Here is a 20,374-nt window from a genome sequence, read left to right as displayed (position 1 = left end):
TGGTAGATTCACACCATTCCATTTGATAAATCAATTACATTAATAGATGTCTTACTAGGCTGGACCTGAACCAAGGCATAGCTTCACTTTCAACAACATAAGCAGGACTGAGTCCAGCTGAGTTTGACTTGAGTATTTCCATCTTTTGTCTCATCTGTACTGTATGACACATTTCTTAGTATCTTATATTAAATAGATGAGAAAATAAACTGACATTCAATGTAGAGTAGATCACATAAAACCAGAAAGAGCAAACAAGAGAGATTTATTTTAATATTTCCAGCAGAATTAGCCTTATTGATATACCATCAACAAAAATGTTGTTGATTTTACCCGTAAAGAGGACAACAGTCAGATGAACTTTGTTACATCTAAACTGAATATAGCCCAAAGATATTTGCAGCATTAGCAGGATTCCTGCATTTAGTAGCTTTGAGCCTAGCATAAAAGAACAACATGCTCACTGAATTCCAAGAGGAACCTTTAATATCCATAATTACTGTATGTTTAATTATTTAAACCGAATTAGTTACCATTTGATGCAGGGTGTTCAACTAACTTGGGGCTTTCCCCTTCTCCTTATCTCCTGTCTTGCTTCTTTTTGTGTGTGACAGACTGTCAAAATTCTTGTGACAGAAAAAGCAATTAACAATATTCAACTTTTATTCAGACAATATTCTATTGCCCTTCTGACCAGTTTTCATCATGGTGTTCAGACAGGTTAATAAAGACTAATTGGAGATGAAAACTAATTTCCACATCCCTAGCCAAACTGCTAGCTTGAACTGATTTTTAGCATATCAATGAACAGTGTTCTGATTATATCTTTAGTTATAGAAGTGCTTGCAGGACATCAGTGTGGAGTGTATATGCACTGACTTATGATTCAAATGATGATTGCTGTGAAATTTTAGCTTCATATATTAAATACTTTTCTAGATATTTTCAAGGGCCACTCAAATATAACATACACAAAGTTTTTCAGCTCTTCAGCTCGTTTTATTTATGTAACACCAAATCAAAAGATCATTTTATATGCTTCATCAAAAACGGAAGTATTAAGCCTAATGTTGAAAGTAAAGAGGGTGTCTGTCTCACAAATACAAACTAGAAGCTGGTTCTATAGAAGAGGGGCCTCAAAGCTTAAAGCTCTGCATCCCATTTTACTTTTAAATATCACAGGAACCACCAGTTAGCCAGAAGTCTGAGAGCAACCTACTCTATTGGGGTGATATGGTACCGTGACATCTTTAACATAAGTTGGGCATGGCTCTCCCAAAGCTTGCCACCTTTGCCACAAAACTCAAAGTTGAACTTAGGTTCATCCTGATCACTGATCATCTGTCACATGTTTTTAAAACTCGATTGGAGTCCATCTGTGGAAAATTCAGTTGAATGGACATGGTTATGAAAATTTCACACCTGTCTATAAGGTCCCATAGCTGCATAGTTGCAACAAACCAAGCCATGAAGCCCAAGGAATTGTGTGTAAACATCTGAGAAGGGCAGAGATCTTGGAAAGTGTACAGAAAACTTTCTGCAGCATTGAAGTCTCAGTGAGTCCCCATCGTCTGTACATAAAAGACATTTAAAACCATTAGTGGTATTCCTAGTGTCATCGGGGTGCTGTGTGGCAGACAGGATAAGAACCCAAACACAGGAGTCAAAACACAACAGGATAAACTCAAAGAGGCAGCTTTATTGCTGTGAAAGAAACATACAACGGAAACAAAAGCCTAAAAGCCTAAAACAAACTTAAACAGGAAACATGAGACACACACTAAGTGACAGAGGGAGAGACACGACTGGGAGACAGAACTTAACATACATGATAGATATGTCAGACAAACAGGGACCCACAAAAGGAAACAAACCAAAACGAACAAGAACCTAAGAACTAGAAAGTAAAATGAAACTAAGGAGAAGGCCCACAGCAGCGAGCAGCGAGGACTGGGCCCCGTACAAGCAGGCCAGAAACAAACAGAGCAAGAAGATCAGGGTAGGAAAAAGGAGCTACAGCGAAGAGCTAAAAAACTGCTTTTCAACAAATGACCCTGAGTGATGACCTAAGCACTTTTTACTGCAGATTTGAAAGACAACCATTCACACCTCCCATCTGCTTGCCCTCACCTCACCAGTGGTATGTCTTGAAATTTTTTTTGGGGGGGGCCAGGTAGGGGCACAGATTTGGAGAAGGGTGGCAGATGTAATTGGCAGATAATGTTAAAAAAAATCTACCAACCATTAACCATAATTCAATAACCCCATAAACCGAATGCGCTTTTAACTCTTATTAGAATGAGATTTTAACCACTACGGTGCAAAGTGTTTAGATACTGTGTTGATAAAGTACAAGAGATACAATCAGTGCTTTGTCAGTGTTTATTCAGCATTCAAGGACATCAATATTTGCATAGTATTTTTACTGACATATAGTGCACCTACGTTTTGGGCAAAAACATTTTTGAATATTAAAATACAAACATTTTTAGCTAATGCAAAACTTTATCTGCCTCTTAAAAAAAGAAGATAATCTTCTCACAAACTGGTGTTTGATTTTGAAACAGGTAAAAAGTGGGGAAACAACTGAAAAGACTAACATTTGAATAAAACCTGAAAGCAAGTAAATACTTTCTATGCTGCCTTAATGTAAACTTTGGTAATATTGATGTATAAAGAACAACACTGGCTGATGATGAAATACAGTCAGCTGGCACGGTGACACTGCCAGTATTAACCTGCAGGGCTGGACTGGACAAAAAAATCGGGCATTTTGACTACAGACCGGCCCACCAGGTATTAAAGCCATAAAGACTTTGAATGAAAACAGACGCTGTTGTGACAGTGATGTACAGTCTTGTTGGTATATGTATGACTTCTATACATTTTATGTCAGATAAAAACTTTGTTCGCAAGATTCAGATAATTATTTATTAAAAGCTAGATATTTTAAATGAGAATAAGAAAGAAAAGTATTTCTTTGTGCCCCCCTCTCCCTGTTAATGCCCTACCTGGCCCCCTGGCAACACTTTGCTAGACCCGCCCCTGCACAGTTACCAGCTGTCAGCTACTTAGAAAAGGATCCTGGTGTTATTTGTCTCTCAGAAACAGTTCATAACTTCAACTCATCCATGTCACCTAAAAGGTAAACCTGTTTCTCCATCACCTGTTCAGCTCTGATGATCCAGTAAGGACATCTCCTGGTTTCATCTTCATGTTTCCCTCTCACCACATATCCAAACCGACATCATGAGCAGCAGCTTTACAGCTGTGGCTCCAGCAAACATCAGCTGATACTAGAAATTAATATTAAATAAATTCTAACAACAGCTGATCAAGCTTAAACGTGCTGCTGCTGTTTAGCGCAAAGTGCAAAGCGGGTGATAAATAAACGAGAGAAAAGCTGATCAGCTGATCATTGATCAGTTTCATGATTGAAGTAGAAACAGGAGAGGGAGGGGGGAGAATGAGAGAAGAAGAAACAGCTGTGCAGCATGAACACAGAATAACTGCAGCTTTGTGTCTTTTTCCATTCTAGCAGAAGTTCAGGACAAACTGTGTTCCTACTCAGCTCAACACAAAACGCGTAATATTTTCTCTGAATGAGGGACCATTCCACTTTTAAGGAGCCGTTGGCAACTCTACTAACTAACCTTATGAATAAAGTTCACTATCAGTAACATCATAGCACCGCCCAGGTGTATAGAAACTCCATCATGCTAGCTAGTAGCAGTACGAGTTACTGAAACTGAGGGTAAAAAGTCAGCACAACCAAATAAACTCCACCTAAACTTGGTTTATATCTGACCCAGATAGACTGCAGGTCATAACTTCTTACCTGAAGTTCAGTTCACCTGACACTCGGACTGGCGGCTGCCTCGGGGCTCTCCTCCTGCCTCCCCTTCCCTCATCCACCTGCTGGCCTCTGTGGAAGCCCCGCCATAGCCACCACCAAACAACTGAGTTATTTTTACACATCGACCTGCATCTGGCCAATCCACCACCTCTCATTGTTCATGCCGTTACAAAAAAAATAAATAAATAAGTCATCAGCCCACCGGGCAAATGCCCGGTATGCCCGGTGGCCAGTCCAGCTATGTTAACCTGCAACCAAATCTGCAGCTCCATACAGCAATGTTACAACTTGGATTATATCTTATAACTCATAACTCTTATGTTAGCTCCCCCCAGCAGCCTACTGTCGGAAATATTCCACGGCTGCAATAATTCTTTAAGTGTTATTTTTTCCTTGGTATTCTAATTTCACCGAAGTTTACTAAACTCAACAAACTTAATATTACTTACCGGGACATTTATTCTCTCCTCATTTTCTTTCGCAGAAAAAGTGTTTTCTGCGGTGCCTCTTTCGTGCTTGGCTCTCCTACCTTTGCTAACGTGATGCACATAGCGCAGAAGCCGATGCTGCATTCACTTACACTCGGATATCTGAGCTTCACTGTGAAAACATAACCGTACATTTGATATTTGATTGAATTTTATTGTTTTAGCTTTGGGGGGCACCTGGGGTGGCCAGTCTGGTCCAGGCCACCCGCACTGGACACGCCACTGCACCTCACTCTTAGGCAAAAATACCTGCAGCCTTCACCTCCTTCTCCTCTGACCCCATGCCTACACTAAAGATTTGTGAGGAAGATGTGTGCAAGCTCTTCCAAAGACAGAAGACCAGGAAAGCTCTGGGATCTGACAGTATGTCCCCTTCCTGTCTGAAAGGCTGGAGCTGTTTGAAGTGCCCTCCTGCTTCAAATGCACCATCATCCTGCTCCCAAAAAAGTCCATCACAGGATTAAATGACTACAGACCTGTCACCCTGATGTCTGTGGTCATTAAGTGAATGACTGGTGTTAAGCTACTTGTAGAACATCGCAGACCCCCGCAGAACCCCCTGCAATTTGCATTCTGGGCCTACAGACCGTCCAAGGATGCAGCCAATATCGAATTGCACTACCTCCAGCATCAATTTATCAATCTGGGACATACACAAGGATACTCGTGGACTTCAGCTTGGCCTTCAACACCATAATCCCAGACATCCTCCACCAGAAGCTCACACAATGTACTGTGCCCAGCTCCATCTATCAGTGGATCACCAGGTTCCTGATGGACAGGAAGAAGCAGGCAAGGCTGAGGAGCATCACATCCCACACACGGACAATCAGCACTGGCATCCCTCAGGGGTGCCTTCTCTCCCCACTGCTGTATGTAATGATACGATTACAATTACATCAAAATGTCATTCTGACTAGAGAAGTGTACTCTGATGTTAACAAAGAGAAGGTAATCAGAACTGAGGGGACTGTGGTACATGGAGCCAATATTGCAGACACTGAGGACAGCTACAACATGATCCTTGATCATTAATCTTCAAATTGTCATGCAATGGCCATTGATGACTGGTCATGAGTACCATTCAAATGATCATAAGTCTGAATGATCAACTCGGTTACCTATAACATCTCAAAGTGTCTGGCTTCAATCATCAGCCAGTAGGTAGGTTACTCTGAACACCACATCCCATTTTTTTCCGCTTTATCCGGGGCCGGGTCGCAGGGGCAGCAGCCCAAGCAGAGAAGCCCAGACCTCCCTCTCCCCAGCCTTCTCCTCCAGCTTATCCAGGTGAACACCAAGGCGTTCCCAGGCCAGCCAAGAGATATAATCTCTCCAGTGTGTCCTGGGTCTGCCCCGGGGCCTCCTCCCGGTGGGACATGCCCGGAACACCTCACCCAGGAGGCATCCAGCAGAACCACCTCAACTGGCTCCTTTCGAAAGGAACATCCCAAAAACCTTCCACCTATTTCACATATATGGGTCAGTACTACAGGCAGAAACTTGGGTGTGCCATGGGCTCCCCAGTTTCATCCATTGTGGCCAATTTGTACATGGAAGAAGTGGAAAAGAGGGCTTTGCTACCCTATCCAGGTATCAGGATGACACCTGGGTGAAAATCAAATCTCAGGACGTACCAAATTTCACTGATCACATTAACTCGGTGGACCGACACATCAAATTCACCAGGGAGGATATGAAAAGTGGCAGGTTAGATTTCTTAGACTGTGAGATTTCCATCAGTAATGGGGGACATCTAAAACTGATGTGTACAGTAAACCTACACATACATGTCAGTATTTAAGGTTTGACTCTCATCATGCACTGGAGCACAAACTGGGTGTCATCAGGACGCTACAACACAGAGCGAACACCATCCCCACAGACACAGCAGCCAGGGAGGCAGAAGAACATCAAGAAGGCCCTGAGTAAATGTGGTTATCCCAGCTGGACTTTTGTCAAAGCTGGGAAGGCTCCTAAAGAAAGCTCCAGCAGATCCAGGAGAGAAGGACAACCGCTGCCCAAGAGAAAACCTGTAGTGATCCCGTACGTGTCAGGAGTATCAGTTGAGACACATTTTCTATAAACACTGCATCTCTTTGGCTTTTAAACCCCAAAACACACTGCGCCAAAAATTGGTTCCCCCGACACAAACAGAGTTTTGTAGTGTATGCTGTTAAGTGCAGGAGGATTGCCATGATTTATACATCGGGGAAACACCACACAGAAGAGCTACTTGCAGGCCAGTGGACACTGTTTCATTACGTGAAAAGGGAAAGGACGCAAAACTGAACATAACTCATAAACACAGATGGAGAGTAAAACACACAAACATGGAGAAATAAAGAACTATATGCAGGGGAGCTTGAAAGGACACTATATAAACAGTGCTAAGAACAAGAACAAGGCCAAAAAGGGAACCACCTAAGAAAAGAGTCTAAGAACTAGAAACATGAATTACTAAACTAGGAACTACTGGAAACTACACAAGGACCAAGAAAGAAATCATAATAAGAACTCAGATAATAAGAACTGGATAAAGAACACAGAAACTCAGAATATAGGACAAAACCTAGGAACAAAAAATATGCTGCTGGAATTAATCCAACATCATTGTCTGACCTTACAAATGTGCTTCTGAAAGAGGAACCTATAAACACACTCCTAAACCTCGTGGAAAGCCTTCCCAGAAGAGTTCAAGCTGTTATATCTGCAAAGGGTTGGTTGACCTCATATGTAACCCTATGAATTAAGGATGTCACTCAAGTTCACGTGAAGGTTGACGAGCAAATACTTCCGGCAATAAAATGTATAAATGTGGGCTAGCATATCAGAAGAAAACTGGCTTCAGAGAAGGCACGAGTTAAAACAACTCATTTCACATTACTGATGAACTTGTGGGTGTGCTCGGCAAGACATTTTTAGAACTGTGAATAATCTAAAGCAACTCATCTAGAGTCCAGTGTCAAAAAGAAAAAGGAAAAGAGGATGATGATAAGTCCATTTCAGTTCTTCTTCTGGGTCTGCACTAGTATGTCTATCACTCCTTTATTATGCATATTTTTTCTTCCCACTCACACCACTGTGCTTGCTCATAGGGGGTCATGTGATTGTTGGGATTTTCTCTGTTTTCTTTGTATTATTGTAGGGCTTTACTGTACACTTTAAAGCGCCTTGAGGCAACTTTTGTTCTGATTTGGTGCCATAGAAATAAACTTAAATTGAACTTTATGTGGAACAACACAGGAAATGTTTTAGGCTTTAGAGACTCAACATTCTAACATAAACATAAAATAAGCATATGGGGGAAATGTAGCTGTTATTTCACTTGGTTACCCTGACCTATCTGCAAAAAGTAAGGTGGTGCATGAGACTATTGGAGATGAGAAAGAAACTGATTTTATCAGATCTTAGTAAGTGATATGCAGATTTATTCAGACTCCATCAGTGTGGACGCACATGCCTTTTACCTACTCAAGCTTTACTTTTCCTCAGCTTAGCTTTATCCAATCATTATCCATATTTTAATTTACACATTTGTTTCTCAGTGAGCCACACCCACCCTAATTTACCTACAGGACTTTCCAACAGATAGATGGACTGTGTCTCCACCTTGTGGCCATGTGATAGAACTACAGCTTCCCAGTCACGCAGATAAACTGAACAAAGGGCATTTAGAGGACATGAAATGCTTCAGCATATTATCAGATCATTTATCAAATTAAGCTACTGTGACAGGACAAATAATCACCGTAATCTGATTGATGCAATGAGAATGCAAGAAAATGACAATCAGCCCTAGAGGGTTTAGGAAAGAGAGGTTTGACTACAGAAAGCAAGAGTGTAAAGTGAGCTCAATGAAATGGATTTTTCTTTAGGTAGAGAAATAAAGAATAATATCACTGGTGGCCCATTTAGATTAGGTTTAGAGTTGTGTGAAACTAGGCAATTTAAATTCTTTTTTTTAGCTTTACAGTTTTTCTATTTGGTTGTTTCAAACACTTTGACTCTGAAGTTAAATGTAATCTCACTGTGCAGTGACAAATAACTAAAAATATTCAGTAATATTACTAATAAAGCAATCAAAGGGAATGCATGTACACAAAATGTTAGATATTTCAGTTGATTTTTGTAAAAAGGATATATCTGTTATCTATACGTAGAGGCAAACCATAAAGTACAACACTGGACTTGGATAAACAACTGTGGCCTACAGCTTAATATCATCCACGAAGAGGAGGTGGCCAACTATTGCTCCATTCCATAATTGGTATCCATATCCAGTCTTGTTAATGATCTCACTGAGGGAGTTCAGGCCTGTGCAAGACAGCAGTGGGGACAGAGAATCTCCTTTTGCGTCCTGCAGTTGATGGTGACTTGTGTTATTGGTTTGGAGCTGGCTTGTCAACACATCCCCATCAAATTCCTCATTTCTTGTAAAGTTACTGGTATTCCTAGAACTTTTTTGTAGTCAATCCAGGTGGTGCACAGGTTGGTCAGTCTGGTCTCACAGTTTTGAGTGACCAGTATATCTGCCAGTAGCTGTGTTTTGCCCCTCTAGTGTATTGAATGAATGAATGAATGAATGAATGAATGAATGAATGAATGAATTGAACCACGTGCCTGTTCATCTTAGCCTCGATGATGCCTGATAGGAGCTTTCATATGGTACTGAGGCAGGTTACTGGCCGATAGGTCAATGGGACCATTCCCTTCTGGGGATGCATCGGTTAGCCTTCAGTTAGCCTTCAGTTAGCCTTTGGTTAGCCATTTCAGGTGTGTCTCGTCCATTAGGAACTGGTTTATTTGTGCTGCTAGATGCTCATGGAGTGGAATTAGCTTCTTTAGCCAGTAGGTGTGAATCATGTCAGGACCTGGTGCAGTCCAGCTCTGGACATGTCTACCAATGTGATAGTTGCTGGACCTTGTGTGCTCTTAGCTCCACAAGCATGGTTGTCATGGGTTGCATTTGTCCCATATGGTCTTCCAGTATTGTTCCGTCTCCAGCCTTGGTGGGATTGTTCTCATATTGGTCCCCTGCCACTGAGAATACACCTTGGACAATTCAGTGGAGTACAGCTGGTGTATACTGGTGATATGTCTGGTATAAATCTTCAAGCAGCTGGTCAACACTGAATCCCCCCCACTACATTAGGCAGCTCTCTCTCGCTCATCAGTAATGTATATATAATTTTAATTACTTATGGCCTTCCTTCACTTTGCATGCCAACCATTTGATCCAGTCTTTTAGAAAGTATTTTTATTTTATTTCCAGTCTGTATGTGAATGTGTCAATAACCAGGATCTCCTCAACCACAGTTACCTATTCTCTATAGCTCTGTGTTTCATACTTAGCTAGTTTTTAGTTAGTTTTCTTTGCCGCTACCAGACAAATCTTAAACAGGTATTCGTCCTTTGGATGCACATTTCCTTTAAGATGACCCAAGTATAGGATCTGAAATGATCGTGGAAATTGTATATTCAAATATGTTAACAAGAGCTGAATGAATACCAATTTGGAGATGAGTTCATCCCATTTTTGTAATTAAATTTTTGGTGCTTCTATTGGCACTGATGAAAATAGGTTTAGTAACTGTGGCAGTATATTCATCTTTATCACCCTTATTCTATCATTTAATCTGAATTGGTAGGAAAACCATCTGTCAATGTCAAAGTTACCATCATTATAGTCATAGTTGGTTTGATATATTTTTGTCTGGTTTTCGTTTATAGCTACACCCAAATATTTAAGTTATTTAGCTCCCCAATTTACTTTATATTAAGTTCCTGATCTGGTAAGCGGTTGAACATGAAAATGTGGGTTTTCTGAATATTTATCTTACAGCCAGAGTACTCGCTAAATATATCTAATACTTGGACCAACCGAGTAAAGGAGTTTGTTGGGTTTGACAGATAAATCATAACATCATCTGAAAATAGGCTTATGGTATTTATCTGATTGTTCATTTCTTTTTCCTGTAATCAAGTCACTTTGCCTGATCATTTGGGCCAGTGGTTCAATATAGAGAGTGAAAAGCATAGGAGTCAGGTGACATCCCTGTCTGGTTCCCCTCTGCTGCTCAAATTCCTGTTAAAGCCAGGAGAGGGACTAACCTGTGCTCCCAAAGTTGTGCACCACTCACTCCAAACACGAGTGGTGAATTGAAGCGCACAATCCAAAACAATGTCGAAGGGGATTCCATGAAGCCAGAGGATGTGGTCAGTAAGCAGCGAGGCAATTTCTAGAGATAAAGGAAGCTTGGGGAGAGCAACAAAATGGACAGCTTTGGAGAAGCGATTGATGATGGTTAAGGTGACAGTGTTACCAGATGGGCCCAGTGTGTTACAGTACCTGGGGATAAACCTTAAAGGGATGTGGAGACAGCTGGGTGGCCCATTTCTGGTGTCAGGCTTATCCAGCTGAGCATCCCAGACCAGGGACTCAATCTCCCAACTCAGGGAACCAATGATGCAGTCCAGTGAAAGGGTGGTTTCTTATTCTGTGGAGGACTAGGAGGTGGAGAGTTTCTGGGACAGCACATCAGGTTTGATGTGACAGGACCTTGGTCGATAGCTAATGTTGAGGTTAAATCTGGTAGAGGTGGATAATATCCACCTGGCCCGATGAGCATTGTAATACTTTGCAGTCCAGGGATATGCAAGGTTTTGGGATCTGTCTGTACTACAAACGCATGCTCCTTCCAGCCAGTGCCTTTTTCTTGTAGGACCAGTTTGATGGCGAGGACTTATCATACTTCCTTTCTGTGGGAGAACAATAGTAAGAGAAAAAAACCACATACATGTATTTTACTTCTGTTCCTGACTTTCTCTTTCAGAGGCTTCAATCCTCTCCTATGATGGCAGCATGTATATGAAGGTTGTGATGCCGACCATCATGCATACTGAAGCTGAGGATGTGTCTTTGCGGTTTCGCTCCCAGCGGGCTTATGGTCTCCTCATGGCCACTACCTCCCGAGACTCAGCCGACACGCTACGGCTGGAGTTGGACGGGAGTCGCGTCAAACTCACGGTCAATCTAGGTATCGTATGCCCCACCCAGCCATCTGCCACTACACCTCCACCTTCACTGTGAGATGGTTTACCGTCGAGCGGTAACTTCTCCTTTTCTATTCTCTTTTTTTTCCGTCTTTTCATTGGTTACTCATCACAGTGATCCCTCAAAGATTTCAACCATCTTTAGAACAGCAATCAGTTCTCTTTTGCATGGGTGTTAATGTGTGCATAAATCACCAGACAGCAATTACTGGAAACATTTAAAAATACATACATTTTACTTCACTATTAAATATGTTTGGAAACCTTTGAACCAGAAACGTGTACTCACTTTTGTTTATAGAACCTTTGAGACAGTAAAAGCAAAATAAGTAGAATACACATCATAAACAGGTTCTATATCTGGTTTCATTTTGTTGTTTTTATTTTATCTATTTTTTTAAAGAACAGACTGTGCTGAGATTTTCTCAGATGTAATTCGTAGTAAGAATAACCACTGATCCATCATTCAGCAGGATAGGATATAAAAGGAACAAGTTTTCTTTCTACGACCTTCATTTTTGTGTCTGACATCAGGTAATTTCTGTGTCACCCTGCTGTTGTTCTGGGTGTCTTTTTGTTTTTTGTTGCTCATGATAGTTTCTTTTTGTTATTAAATTTTGTGGTTTTTCAGCGTCTTCCTTTTGCTTGTTTTCCCATCAACTCCATTTCCCATCATGCTTTGTCAAAAGATGGTATTCACACCTTCAAAGGCCTTAAGCCTGCGGCCCGTCAGGCGAACAGCCCGAGAACAGAGCCCAGCAAAACCTACAGCTAGCTGCAACCCCAATGTTAAAAAGAAAAGAAAAGAAGAAGAAATGGCAAAGAAACACGAGTCACAAACTGCATTTTGTCTGTTCTATATCGTACATACAGTTTGTCTTGTTTGATTAACGGTGTAAGTTGTATACCATTTAGATGAATTTTATGAGGCATACTCTTGTTTTTTAATTTCAAAAATGAAGCGCCAATTGGTCAGTACTTTATATGATTTTCTATCCCATATTAATCCATGTAGTTTTGTACTAAGTGTTAATGTTAGTAGCCTGACCCTTTGATGGAGCGTAGCGACATGCAGGAACAGTATAGCAGGAGTTTTGATGCTTGGGGTTCCTGTGCTTCTGCACGGTGCTGGTGCTGACTGGATCGTGGCTGTTTGCTCCCACTTTTCTGTTGCGGTTGACGACACATGAAACCACCAGCCACATGGTGACCAACCCTCGCTGTCGCAGTGTGCGGCAGTTATTCTGGCCTTAGTTCAGATAATGAACTTGCTTTTTCTCAGTTACAAACGTTTATTTAAAAAAAAAATCTGTTTGAATATCAGATCCATTTATAATTATTGGTTGTTTTTATTAAGTAACTGAGGCAATTTTACTGGTGCGGAGTCTTTGATTTAAATGCAAAGTCAAATAGTGTTGGGTCGGAAAACCCATGTAGCTGGTATTACAAGTGGCCATTTTTATGTAAATATAGCACTTAAACAATTATTAATTACAGCACTGTTGATTAACAAAAGAGCAGAAATTAATGTATTGAGTAATGACATGTTATATTTATTACATGATTGTTTGACTTAGAGATCATTCTAAAGATAGACCAATGGGATGAAATGGCTGCCTTACTGCATGTGTACGTCCCCGGAAGGGTGGATTTTTTGTTTTTGGATGTCTGCAGCAGTAACCTTGAAGGATGCAATTTCATCTGTCATTTATTCTTCCCCATCTAGACTGTATCAGGATAAACTGTAACTCCAGTAAGTTAACACTCAAGTTTCATTTTGTTTTGTTTGTTAATGATATCGATGTTTTTTATTTTTTAAAGAAGAAAGAAATGTAATTTTTCAAAATCCAACATCTTCTTATTTGAAGGGTGAGTTTGAGCAACATAAAGCAGTAGAAACAGACTCAGTGAAACTAAATGGTGATGACACAATTCCTCATTTTGGGCGTGTTGGCTCATTTTATATATGCCAGAGGATCACAGATAAAATCAGTCTTCTGTTTCCTCTATACTCTACATAACCAATATTTAAAGAAGGATTTATGAGATTAAATTACTCTTACCTTCCTTAGGAGAAAAATACGTGAATATACAGTAAATACAGTATATTTCACTACATTTGCCACATTCTTTGGTACAGAGTGGGAAATAATAATTGAGAGCCAATACTAGCAGAGTACTACTGACATTGTTGTCCAGTTTGGCGCTATGGCACCATATTGCCTCAGTAATGGAGACACTGGTACGGTAGATGAACAACCTTTTGGTGTTACCTCACAAGATGGAAATTAAAATTAGATGAAGATAAATATGAAATTTGGTAAGAATGTATGAAAAGGATGAGTAACTGTTATGTTCTGTGGTAGCAAACCAATAGAAATTGCTGGTGTAGAGCTTCTGCTTTAGCTGTAAGTTAGTACATATTGTTCTCTAAAGAGTGCAGTAATAGCCTGAAGTTAACACTGATGTAGGTAAATGACACTGAACAAGGTAAGTTATTATTAAACGATTATTATTAATCTGTCATTATTGGTTAGCACCAAAATGATGAACTTGACTAAATCATACAAGCCTCTGTCTTCAGTGGAACACGACTGAAAGTACTCAGATTTAAACTTTGTCTAAAGGGACTAAAGTAATTAGGTGTGTAAGCGTTCATGCCCAGCACACGAGTGCTCATGAACTACCTTTGATTTTATGTGAGGAATTTATAAACACCAAATATTAAAGCCTTATTTCAGGGGAAAACTTGACAAACGATGTAACCATAAAAATTGAATTTTGTGAATCATTTTGAATTTGAGTGTTTGTTAAAACATTGATAATATCCATAATAATGCTGTGATAAAACCCATGTAGAACTAGGAGCTATCACTCCTTATTTTTCAAAGCACACTAATAGAGAAATATAAATCCAAGGAAAAATTCACATGTTGTTTCATCAGGTGGACATTTTCAGTCCATTACTTTTTCTGTACAACGAGACAGTTTTTTAAGCTGAAATTTGTGTTTCCATAAGTAATATGCATGCTAATGACAACTAGCTGAGTACTTTACACTCCTAACATAAACCCAGATTCAAAAGACTGAAAAATCAAACAGTCTTTTAATTAAATGTAATATTTGACTATTTATTGAAGAAAGCGTGTTTTTCAGAGGAAACTAGTTCACAGGATAGTTTGTTATGTTAGGGAACTTTCCAAGCATTTTTCAGGCTAGCTGTGATGAATCATTAAGCTCTTTCTACTTATAGTGTGTCTGTTGCTGTTTTACAGTCATTTCCAAGATCACTACGATTGCTTTTACTCATAATGGGGTAATGGAGATTCGATCAGCTTAAAGATGTAATCAAAATGATTTAACCCAATTTAGATTTTAATTTAAATACTCAAAGAATGTACATATTAAAAACTAATATTAATATTGAGAATATTACACGTTATTGAGAATATGCATTATCCTTTGAGCTTTTTGATATAAATGAGAAAAACTGTTAAAATTGTTTCCCACGTTTCAGACAGCTTCTTGAAAATTGGTGATGATCAATCTCATCAACTTCTCGCCAACTTGCCTACATAATCTGTCTTTATAGGTTCACAGTGTTGGTATCTGTATTACTTGTGTATTTACTTGGTATTGGATCGATACCAAAAGTTGTAGCACCATGCATTTAACACATTGATGGGATGTTAGCTATCCACTTCCAGTCACTCAAATAAACAATTAAATATATGAGGTCCACCAAATTCTTGGAGCTGCTTGAGCAAAGGATAGGTTGGTCCAGCAACCATGGAAAAATATAATTACGTTTCTCGTCTACGGTTGTGAAAGATTAAGACTGAAGACTCAAACTAAGTTAAACTTTTCTTTAATTTTCTCTTTTACATTTCAGTGCACCGCCTCGACTGCCACAAAATACTGCAAATAGTTCTATAATTACAGACTTTGACATATGCTGGTGACATAAATGCCACCATGTCTCACATGCATACAAAATATTATTTTAGTTTTGGATTGTTATGATGCAACACATCTTTTTATAAAATCTGCCTGTGATTGCTAAAATACAGGTGGTGCATCAATTTACCCTTACCCCACTTTCCTCTGCATTTCCATGTGTGGCATCACTGATGTAAATAATGTAAATGTAAAGAAGAAAATGCTTAAATTAATTTAAAGATAAATGAATAAAACTGTATGACCAACCTGTTTTCCACATCAGTGCTAATTTCTTTTAAATCCCATGACTGTTTTCTAACCTGAAGTAGTTTCATACTTTTCTAAAAGGAAAGAATAGTTCTCCTCCTGCCCTGAGATCAGGTGTGGCTGAAAAAATGGTTTCCAATAATATAAAGCAGCCGTCCCCATCCTTTTTTGTGCCAGGGACCGGTTTATGCCCGACAATATTTTCACGGACCGGCCTTTAAGGTTTTGCGTATAAATACAACAAAATAAAACCACTACTGGTACCAAAAAAAAAGAGAAAATTGATTCACACGGGAAAAGACCCAGGGAAACCAAGTTAACACTGAAAACGATAAAAAACGATAAAAACCCTGAAAAGCATGAATTTCACACCTGAGCCTCGACTCTGGCAACCCGGTACCAAACGACTCCGGTCCGTGGCCCGGGGGTTCGGCACTACTGATATAAAGCCCTAATGTTTGCTAAACACAAACATATAACACTGGTCATGTTAATAGCATTTTGTTATTGGAGCAGGAGATTAAGAAATGAAGATAAAAAAGCAGTGCAGAACATGGAAGGAATGACAGGAAGATTTCTTTAACTCTATGATGAGTAAAAGCAATTATTTCTACTGCTTAGCAGTCAGGTAAATGATATGAGCACAGATGTTTGACATCTGTGCTCATATCATTTACCCTGTGTAAATAAATGAATGTCTATATCAAACCTTTGTTTCCCATCAGATCTAATTTCAATCCAATTTTTCCCTCATTTTTAAACTACTAACCAGGTTGTGGAAGACCTGTAAATGTTCTTATTGTCACTGGTGGGAAGCAAATGTTTGGTTTTAGGCTCTCAGGATGTCCTTAACTTTGTGACTGACCATTGTTCTCAGGCAAGGGACCGGAGACCCTGTATGCTGGGCAAAAGCTCAATGATAATGAATGGCATACAGTGCGTGTGGTGCGTCGTGGCAAAACCTACAAGCTAACGGTTGACGATGATGTAGCAGAAGGTACTTGCCTCCATCAACTGGAAATATTCTTAGTATGTCTTTGTCAGTGTTATTCCACCATGCTACAGCATCTCGCCATAAACACTAAAGTCAGTGTGTAATTCTGCTCCAAAAAAGCAAGTACACATGTACCCATTAGTGTCAGTTTGCATTCATCTAATACTGTGTAATGTAATTTTCTCCTTAAATCAGCCCTTTTGTGTTAGTGTCAGACGGTGTTCTCTTTTCTTTTCGTTTTTTGTCTTTCTTTCAACCCTTCCCCTCCACCCTCCCCGTCTCCAGGCCAAATGGTGGGTGACCACACTCGTCTGGAGTTCCATAACATCGAAACAGGCATAATGACAGAGCGCCGGTTTGTTTCTAGCATCCCATCCAGCTTTATTGGTCACCTCCAGAGCCTAAGGTATTTCTACTTCTAAGATGAATATTCTGTAGATTTTTAAAAATGTTTCCTTATTTTTGCCTACATGTTCTTTTCTTTTTCTCAGATTTAACGGCATGCTATACATTGACTTATGCAAGAATGGTGACATTGATTACTGTGAGCTCAATGCCCGCTTTGGGATTCGCTCCATTATCGCTGACCCTGTCACCTTCAAATCCAAGAGCAGCTATCTCAGCTTGGCCACGTTACAGGCCTACACGTCCATGCACCTCTTCTTTCAGTTCAAGACCACTTCACCAGATGGCTTCATACTCTTCAACTCTGGAGACGGCAATGATTTCATTGCTGTGGAACTAGTTAAAGGGTAAACTTTCCTTTAGAGGATACCTGTTAAACTTTTCTTAATGGCTGGTTGATTTTATTGTGTTCCAATAAGAATAACGAACAAACACATTTTTGTCAAAAGTCTGATATCCTGATCATGGCCAAACCTTCATTATAGGATAAAATTCATCTTTCTGTTATATTTTTACTAATTTGCAAATAGCAGATGTTTGTATTGCTATTTCACACTTGTTTTTGTTGTTAAACTAGTGATTTTTCTCTTGTAGGTACATACACTATGTTTTTGACCTTGGAAATGGGCCCAACCTCATCAAGGGAAAAAGTGAAAGGGCACTAAATGACAATCAGTGGCACAATGTGGCTATTACCCGAGACAACAGCAACACCCATACGCTGAAAGTAGATGCTACAGCCACTAGTCAGAGTATCAATGGTGCCAAGAATCTGGACCTTAAAGGTACACTCAAGATATGACTCAGTTTTTCATTTAGATATAGTGGTTGTTTGCTGCACTGATAAGAAACGAGTGTTTAAGTTACGCTCTGTGGTATAGTGGTTAAGACATTTTACCTGACATGCAAAAGCTTCCTGGTTTCATTTTGGCAGGAGACACACAAACCATACCTCAAGCCCTTTGAGGGTTTTAAAAGATGCCTATAAATAAATGTATTATTATTATCATTATTATGAATAAACTTTACTACGATCTACTCAAGCTGCTTCAATTTCAGGACTATAGATGCACAATCCTCTTAGCTGTGTGTGTAGCGCGCCTTCAAGCCCAGTTTTTGACACTTTGTGGAGCATGCTGTAACCTTGGGGATATAAATCCAATAATTTCACAATTCAGAACGATGATCACTGTTGACATAGTTAAATTTGAAGTTAAAGTTTAGGACTGCCAAATATTAATGACTAATTGTGTGGAGGATGGGCTCATGGCGTACATCCTTTGATGCCAACTGGTCAGCCAGCTTACTACTTACTTCTAACGTACCTTTAATCTTTTCATGGATGCTAGGCGTGACGTTGTCAGCAGGAAGTGTGGGTCAATATACTGACACTGAAATACTTCAGGACTATTCCCCAGTCGTGCCTTGATGCCTGTTTGCATTTGTGAAATGAAGGAGTTGGTTTTTGAAGAGAACAACTACCACGGCTGGGTATCGATTTTGATTTCTATAACTGACTCGACGGTCCCAATTCGATTCGATTCAGTTTTGACTCAGACAGTCAGAAATATTAGAATTCTGATCATTTATCAGTACATGTCCATATTTTTATATCTATGTATAAAAACAAAGCTGAGACTTCATCAGAGGTGTGAGCATCACAGCAGAGGCCTTTGTGTCAAAGTAACTGAGGATAAAACAGAAAAACAAGCAGATTTTTCTGGCCTATAACCTTAAAAATATTCTGCAGTAGAACAAAAACTAAAGAAAACTATGATACAACATGTGAACATTACCTGAGGCTATTTTTGAGGAAAAAAAAAAACAGCGGCCGGCAGCACTGTACACACTAGTAGACTGGTGCGTAATAAGCAAGCGAATAATGGAGACAACAGAGTCGTTTGATGGTAAACTGGTCTGTGAGTACACTGAAAGAAAGCTGAAGTGCAATTTTATCGTGGTGGAAGCAAAACAGCAAAAGTACGAGGAAATGCATGAAGCGTAGTTTTGATCATTTTGTTTTGCTGATGGTTCAGCGAGTTTTGGTCAGAGAGTGACGAAACCTGCAGCTTCAGAATCTGTGAGATGTCGGTGTACGTGGCGTCGGGTGAATGATCCACGCTTTGTGTTTCACATCTTTGTGTGGAATCCGTTTACCTGCTCTCATTTACTGTTTTAGCTGTTTGGTGGTTGTTGAAATAGTTTTGTGAGCTTTAACCTGAGATTCTGACAAAATACTTTTATATTGAAATATTGATTCAGGATTTAGTGAATCGATCTCACTTTATTTAAACTAAAATCGATTAGGATAGAGGAAATTTATTTTTTAAAACCACCCCCAATAACTGCATCAGACTTAACAAGACAGTGCAGACGGATCTTTCTGGTGTTCCCAGTAATGCAACAGTAAAATAGTTTGTGGGCTCAAGCAATAAGAATGTGAATAATTAGCATACATTTGCAAATCAGCCAGCGTTGTATTCAGACAACAACAACAATAAAAATCCACGTACGTGTACAGCTGTCAAGAGGAAAAGCCTGTGTGATATGTGGGCTCTCTTTAGTTCGGTTTCGTAATTAATTAAAAGTTCTGTTTTGTTTGTCCTGATGCCGTTTAGATCTGAAAAGATTTCAACACAAATCTTTCTATAAATATCCATAATATTTTTAAAGATAATATTCTCCTGCACTTTTACATTTTTTCTGTGCCCCAGGTGATCTGTTCATTGCTGGACTGGGTCCAGGCATGTATGGCAACCTGCCTAAACTGGTGGCTTCCAGAGAAGGCTTCCAGGGCTGTTTGGCGTCAGTGGACCTCAATGGTCGTCTACCGGATCTCCTCAACGATGCATTGTTTCGCAGCGGGCAGATTGAACGTGGATGTGAAGGTACACCGTCCCTCAAATCTCAGCCTGATTTAGACTACTACAACACAAACTTCAACTCCAACTCCAGCAGCCCTTTCTTCCTGCTCAATGCAAACAGTAGCTCTTCATCCATGAGACCGTATGGAAGGCGCTTCGTCTTATTAACTGTATTTGTTGCCTCACTTATTCACTGTTAGAATTCTGATCAAATCAGTTCCTCTTACAAAACCAAGTTATCGGCCACATCGGTTGCCTCCTTACAGAGCCTTCATCATCACTATTTATGCAGCCTTTGCTAATGCAAAGATTACCTCTCTTATTTTTTTAATCTATGATGCTTTTGTAAAGTTTTTTTTCTGAATGATATGAATATTAAGTTTTATAACTGATTCAAAACAAAAACAGATTCTAATGGGTGCTGGCTCAGGTATATCAGTAAAAGGACAAAAGACAGAGAGAGTCACTACATTTACATTTCCTTCAACATACTCACGTTATTCTT

At 39.7% G+C, this 20,374-nt stretch overlaps 1 protein-coding gene across 1 annotated transcript in view; it reads left to right on the top strand.

The window, feature by feature from the left end:
• The window catches only part of nrxn3a (neurexin 3a), a 199,261-nt gene that overhangs the window by 120,583 nt on the left and 58,304 nt on the right, over positions 1-20,374 (top strand). The window contains 7 exon segments of the mRNA XM_040049114.1: positions 11,181-11,384; positions 13,127-13,153; positions 16,484-16,603; positions 16,886-17,006; positions 17,092-17,352; positions 17,600-17,790; positions 19,720-19,893. Of these exon segments, the coding sequence (XP_039905048.1) occupies positions 11,181-11,384; positions 13,127-13,153; positions 16,484-16,603; positions 16,886-17,006; positions 17,092-17,352; positions 17,600-17,790; positions 19,720-19,893 (1,098 nt within the window).

This window comes from Simochromis diagramma, unplaced genomic scaffold (assembly GCF_900408965.1).
Source record: "Simochromis diagramma unplaced genomic scaffold, fSimDia1.1 OVJJ01000426.1, whole genome shotgun sequence".
Taxonomy (NCBI): Eukaryota; Metazoa; Chordata; class Actinopteri; order Cichliformes; family Cichlidae; genus Simochromis; species Simochromis diagramma.
This window is presented reverse-complemented; position numbering and strand designations above follow the sequence as displayed.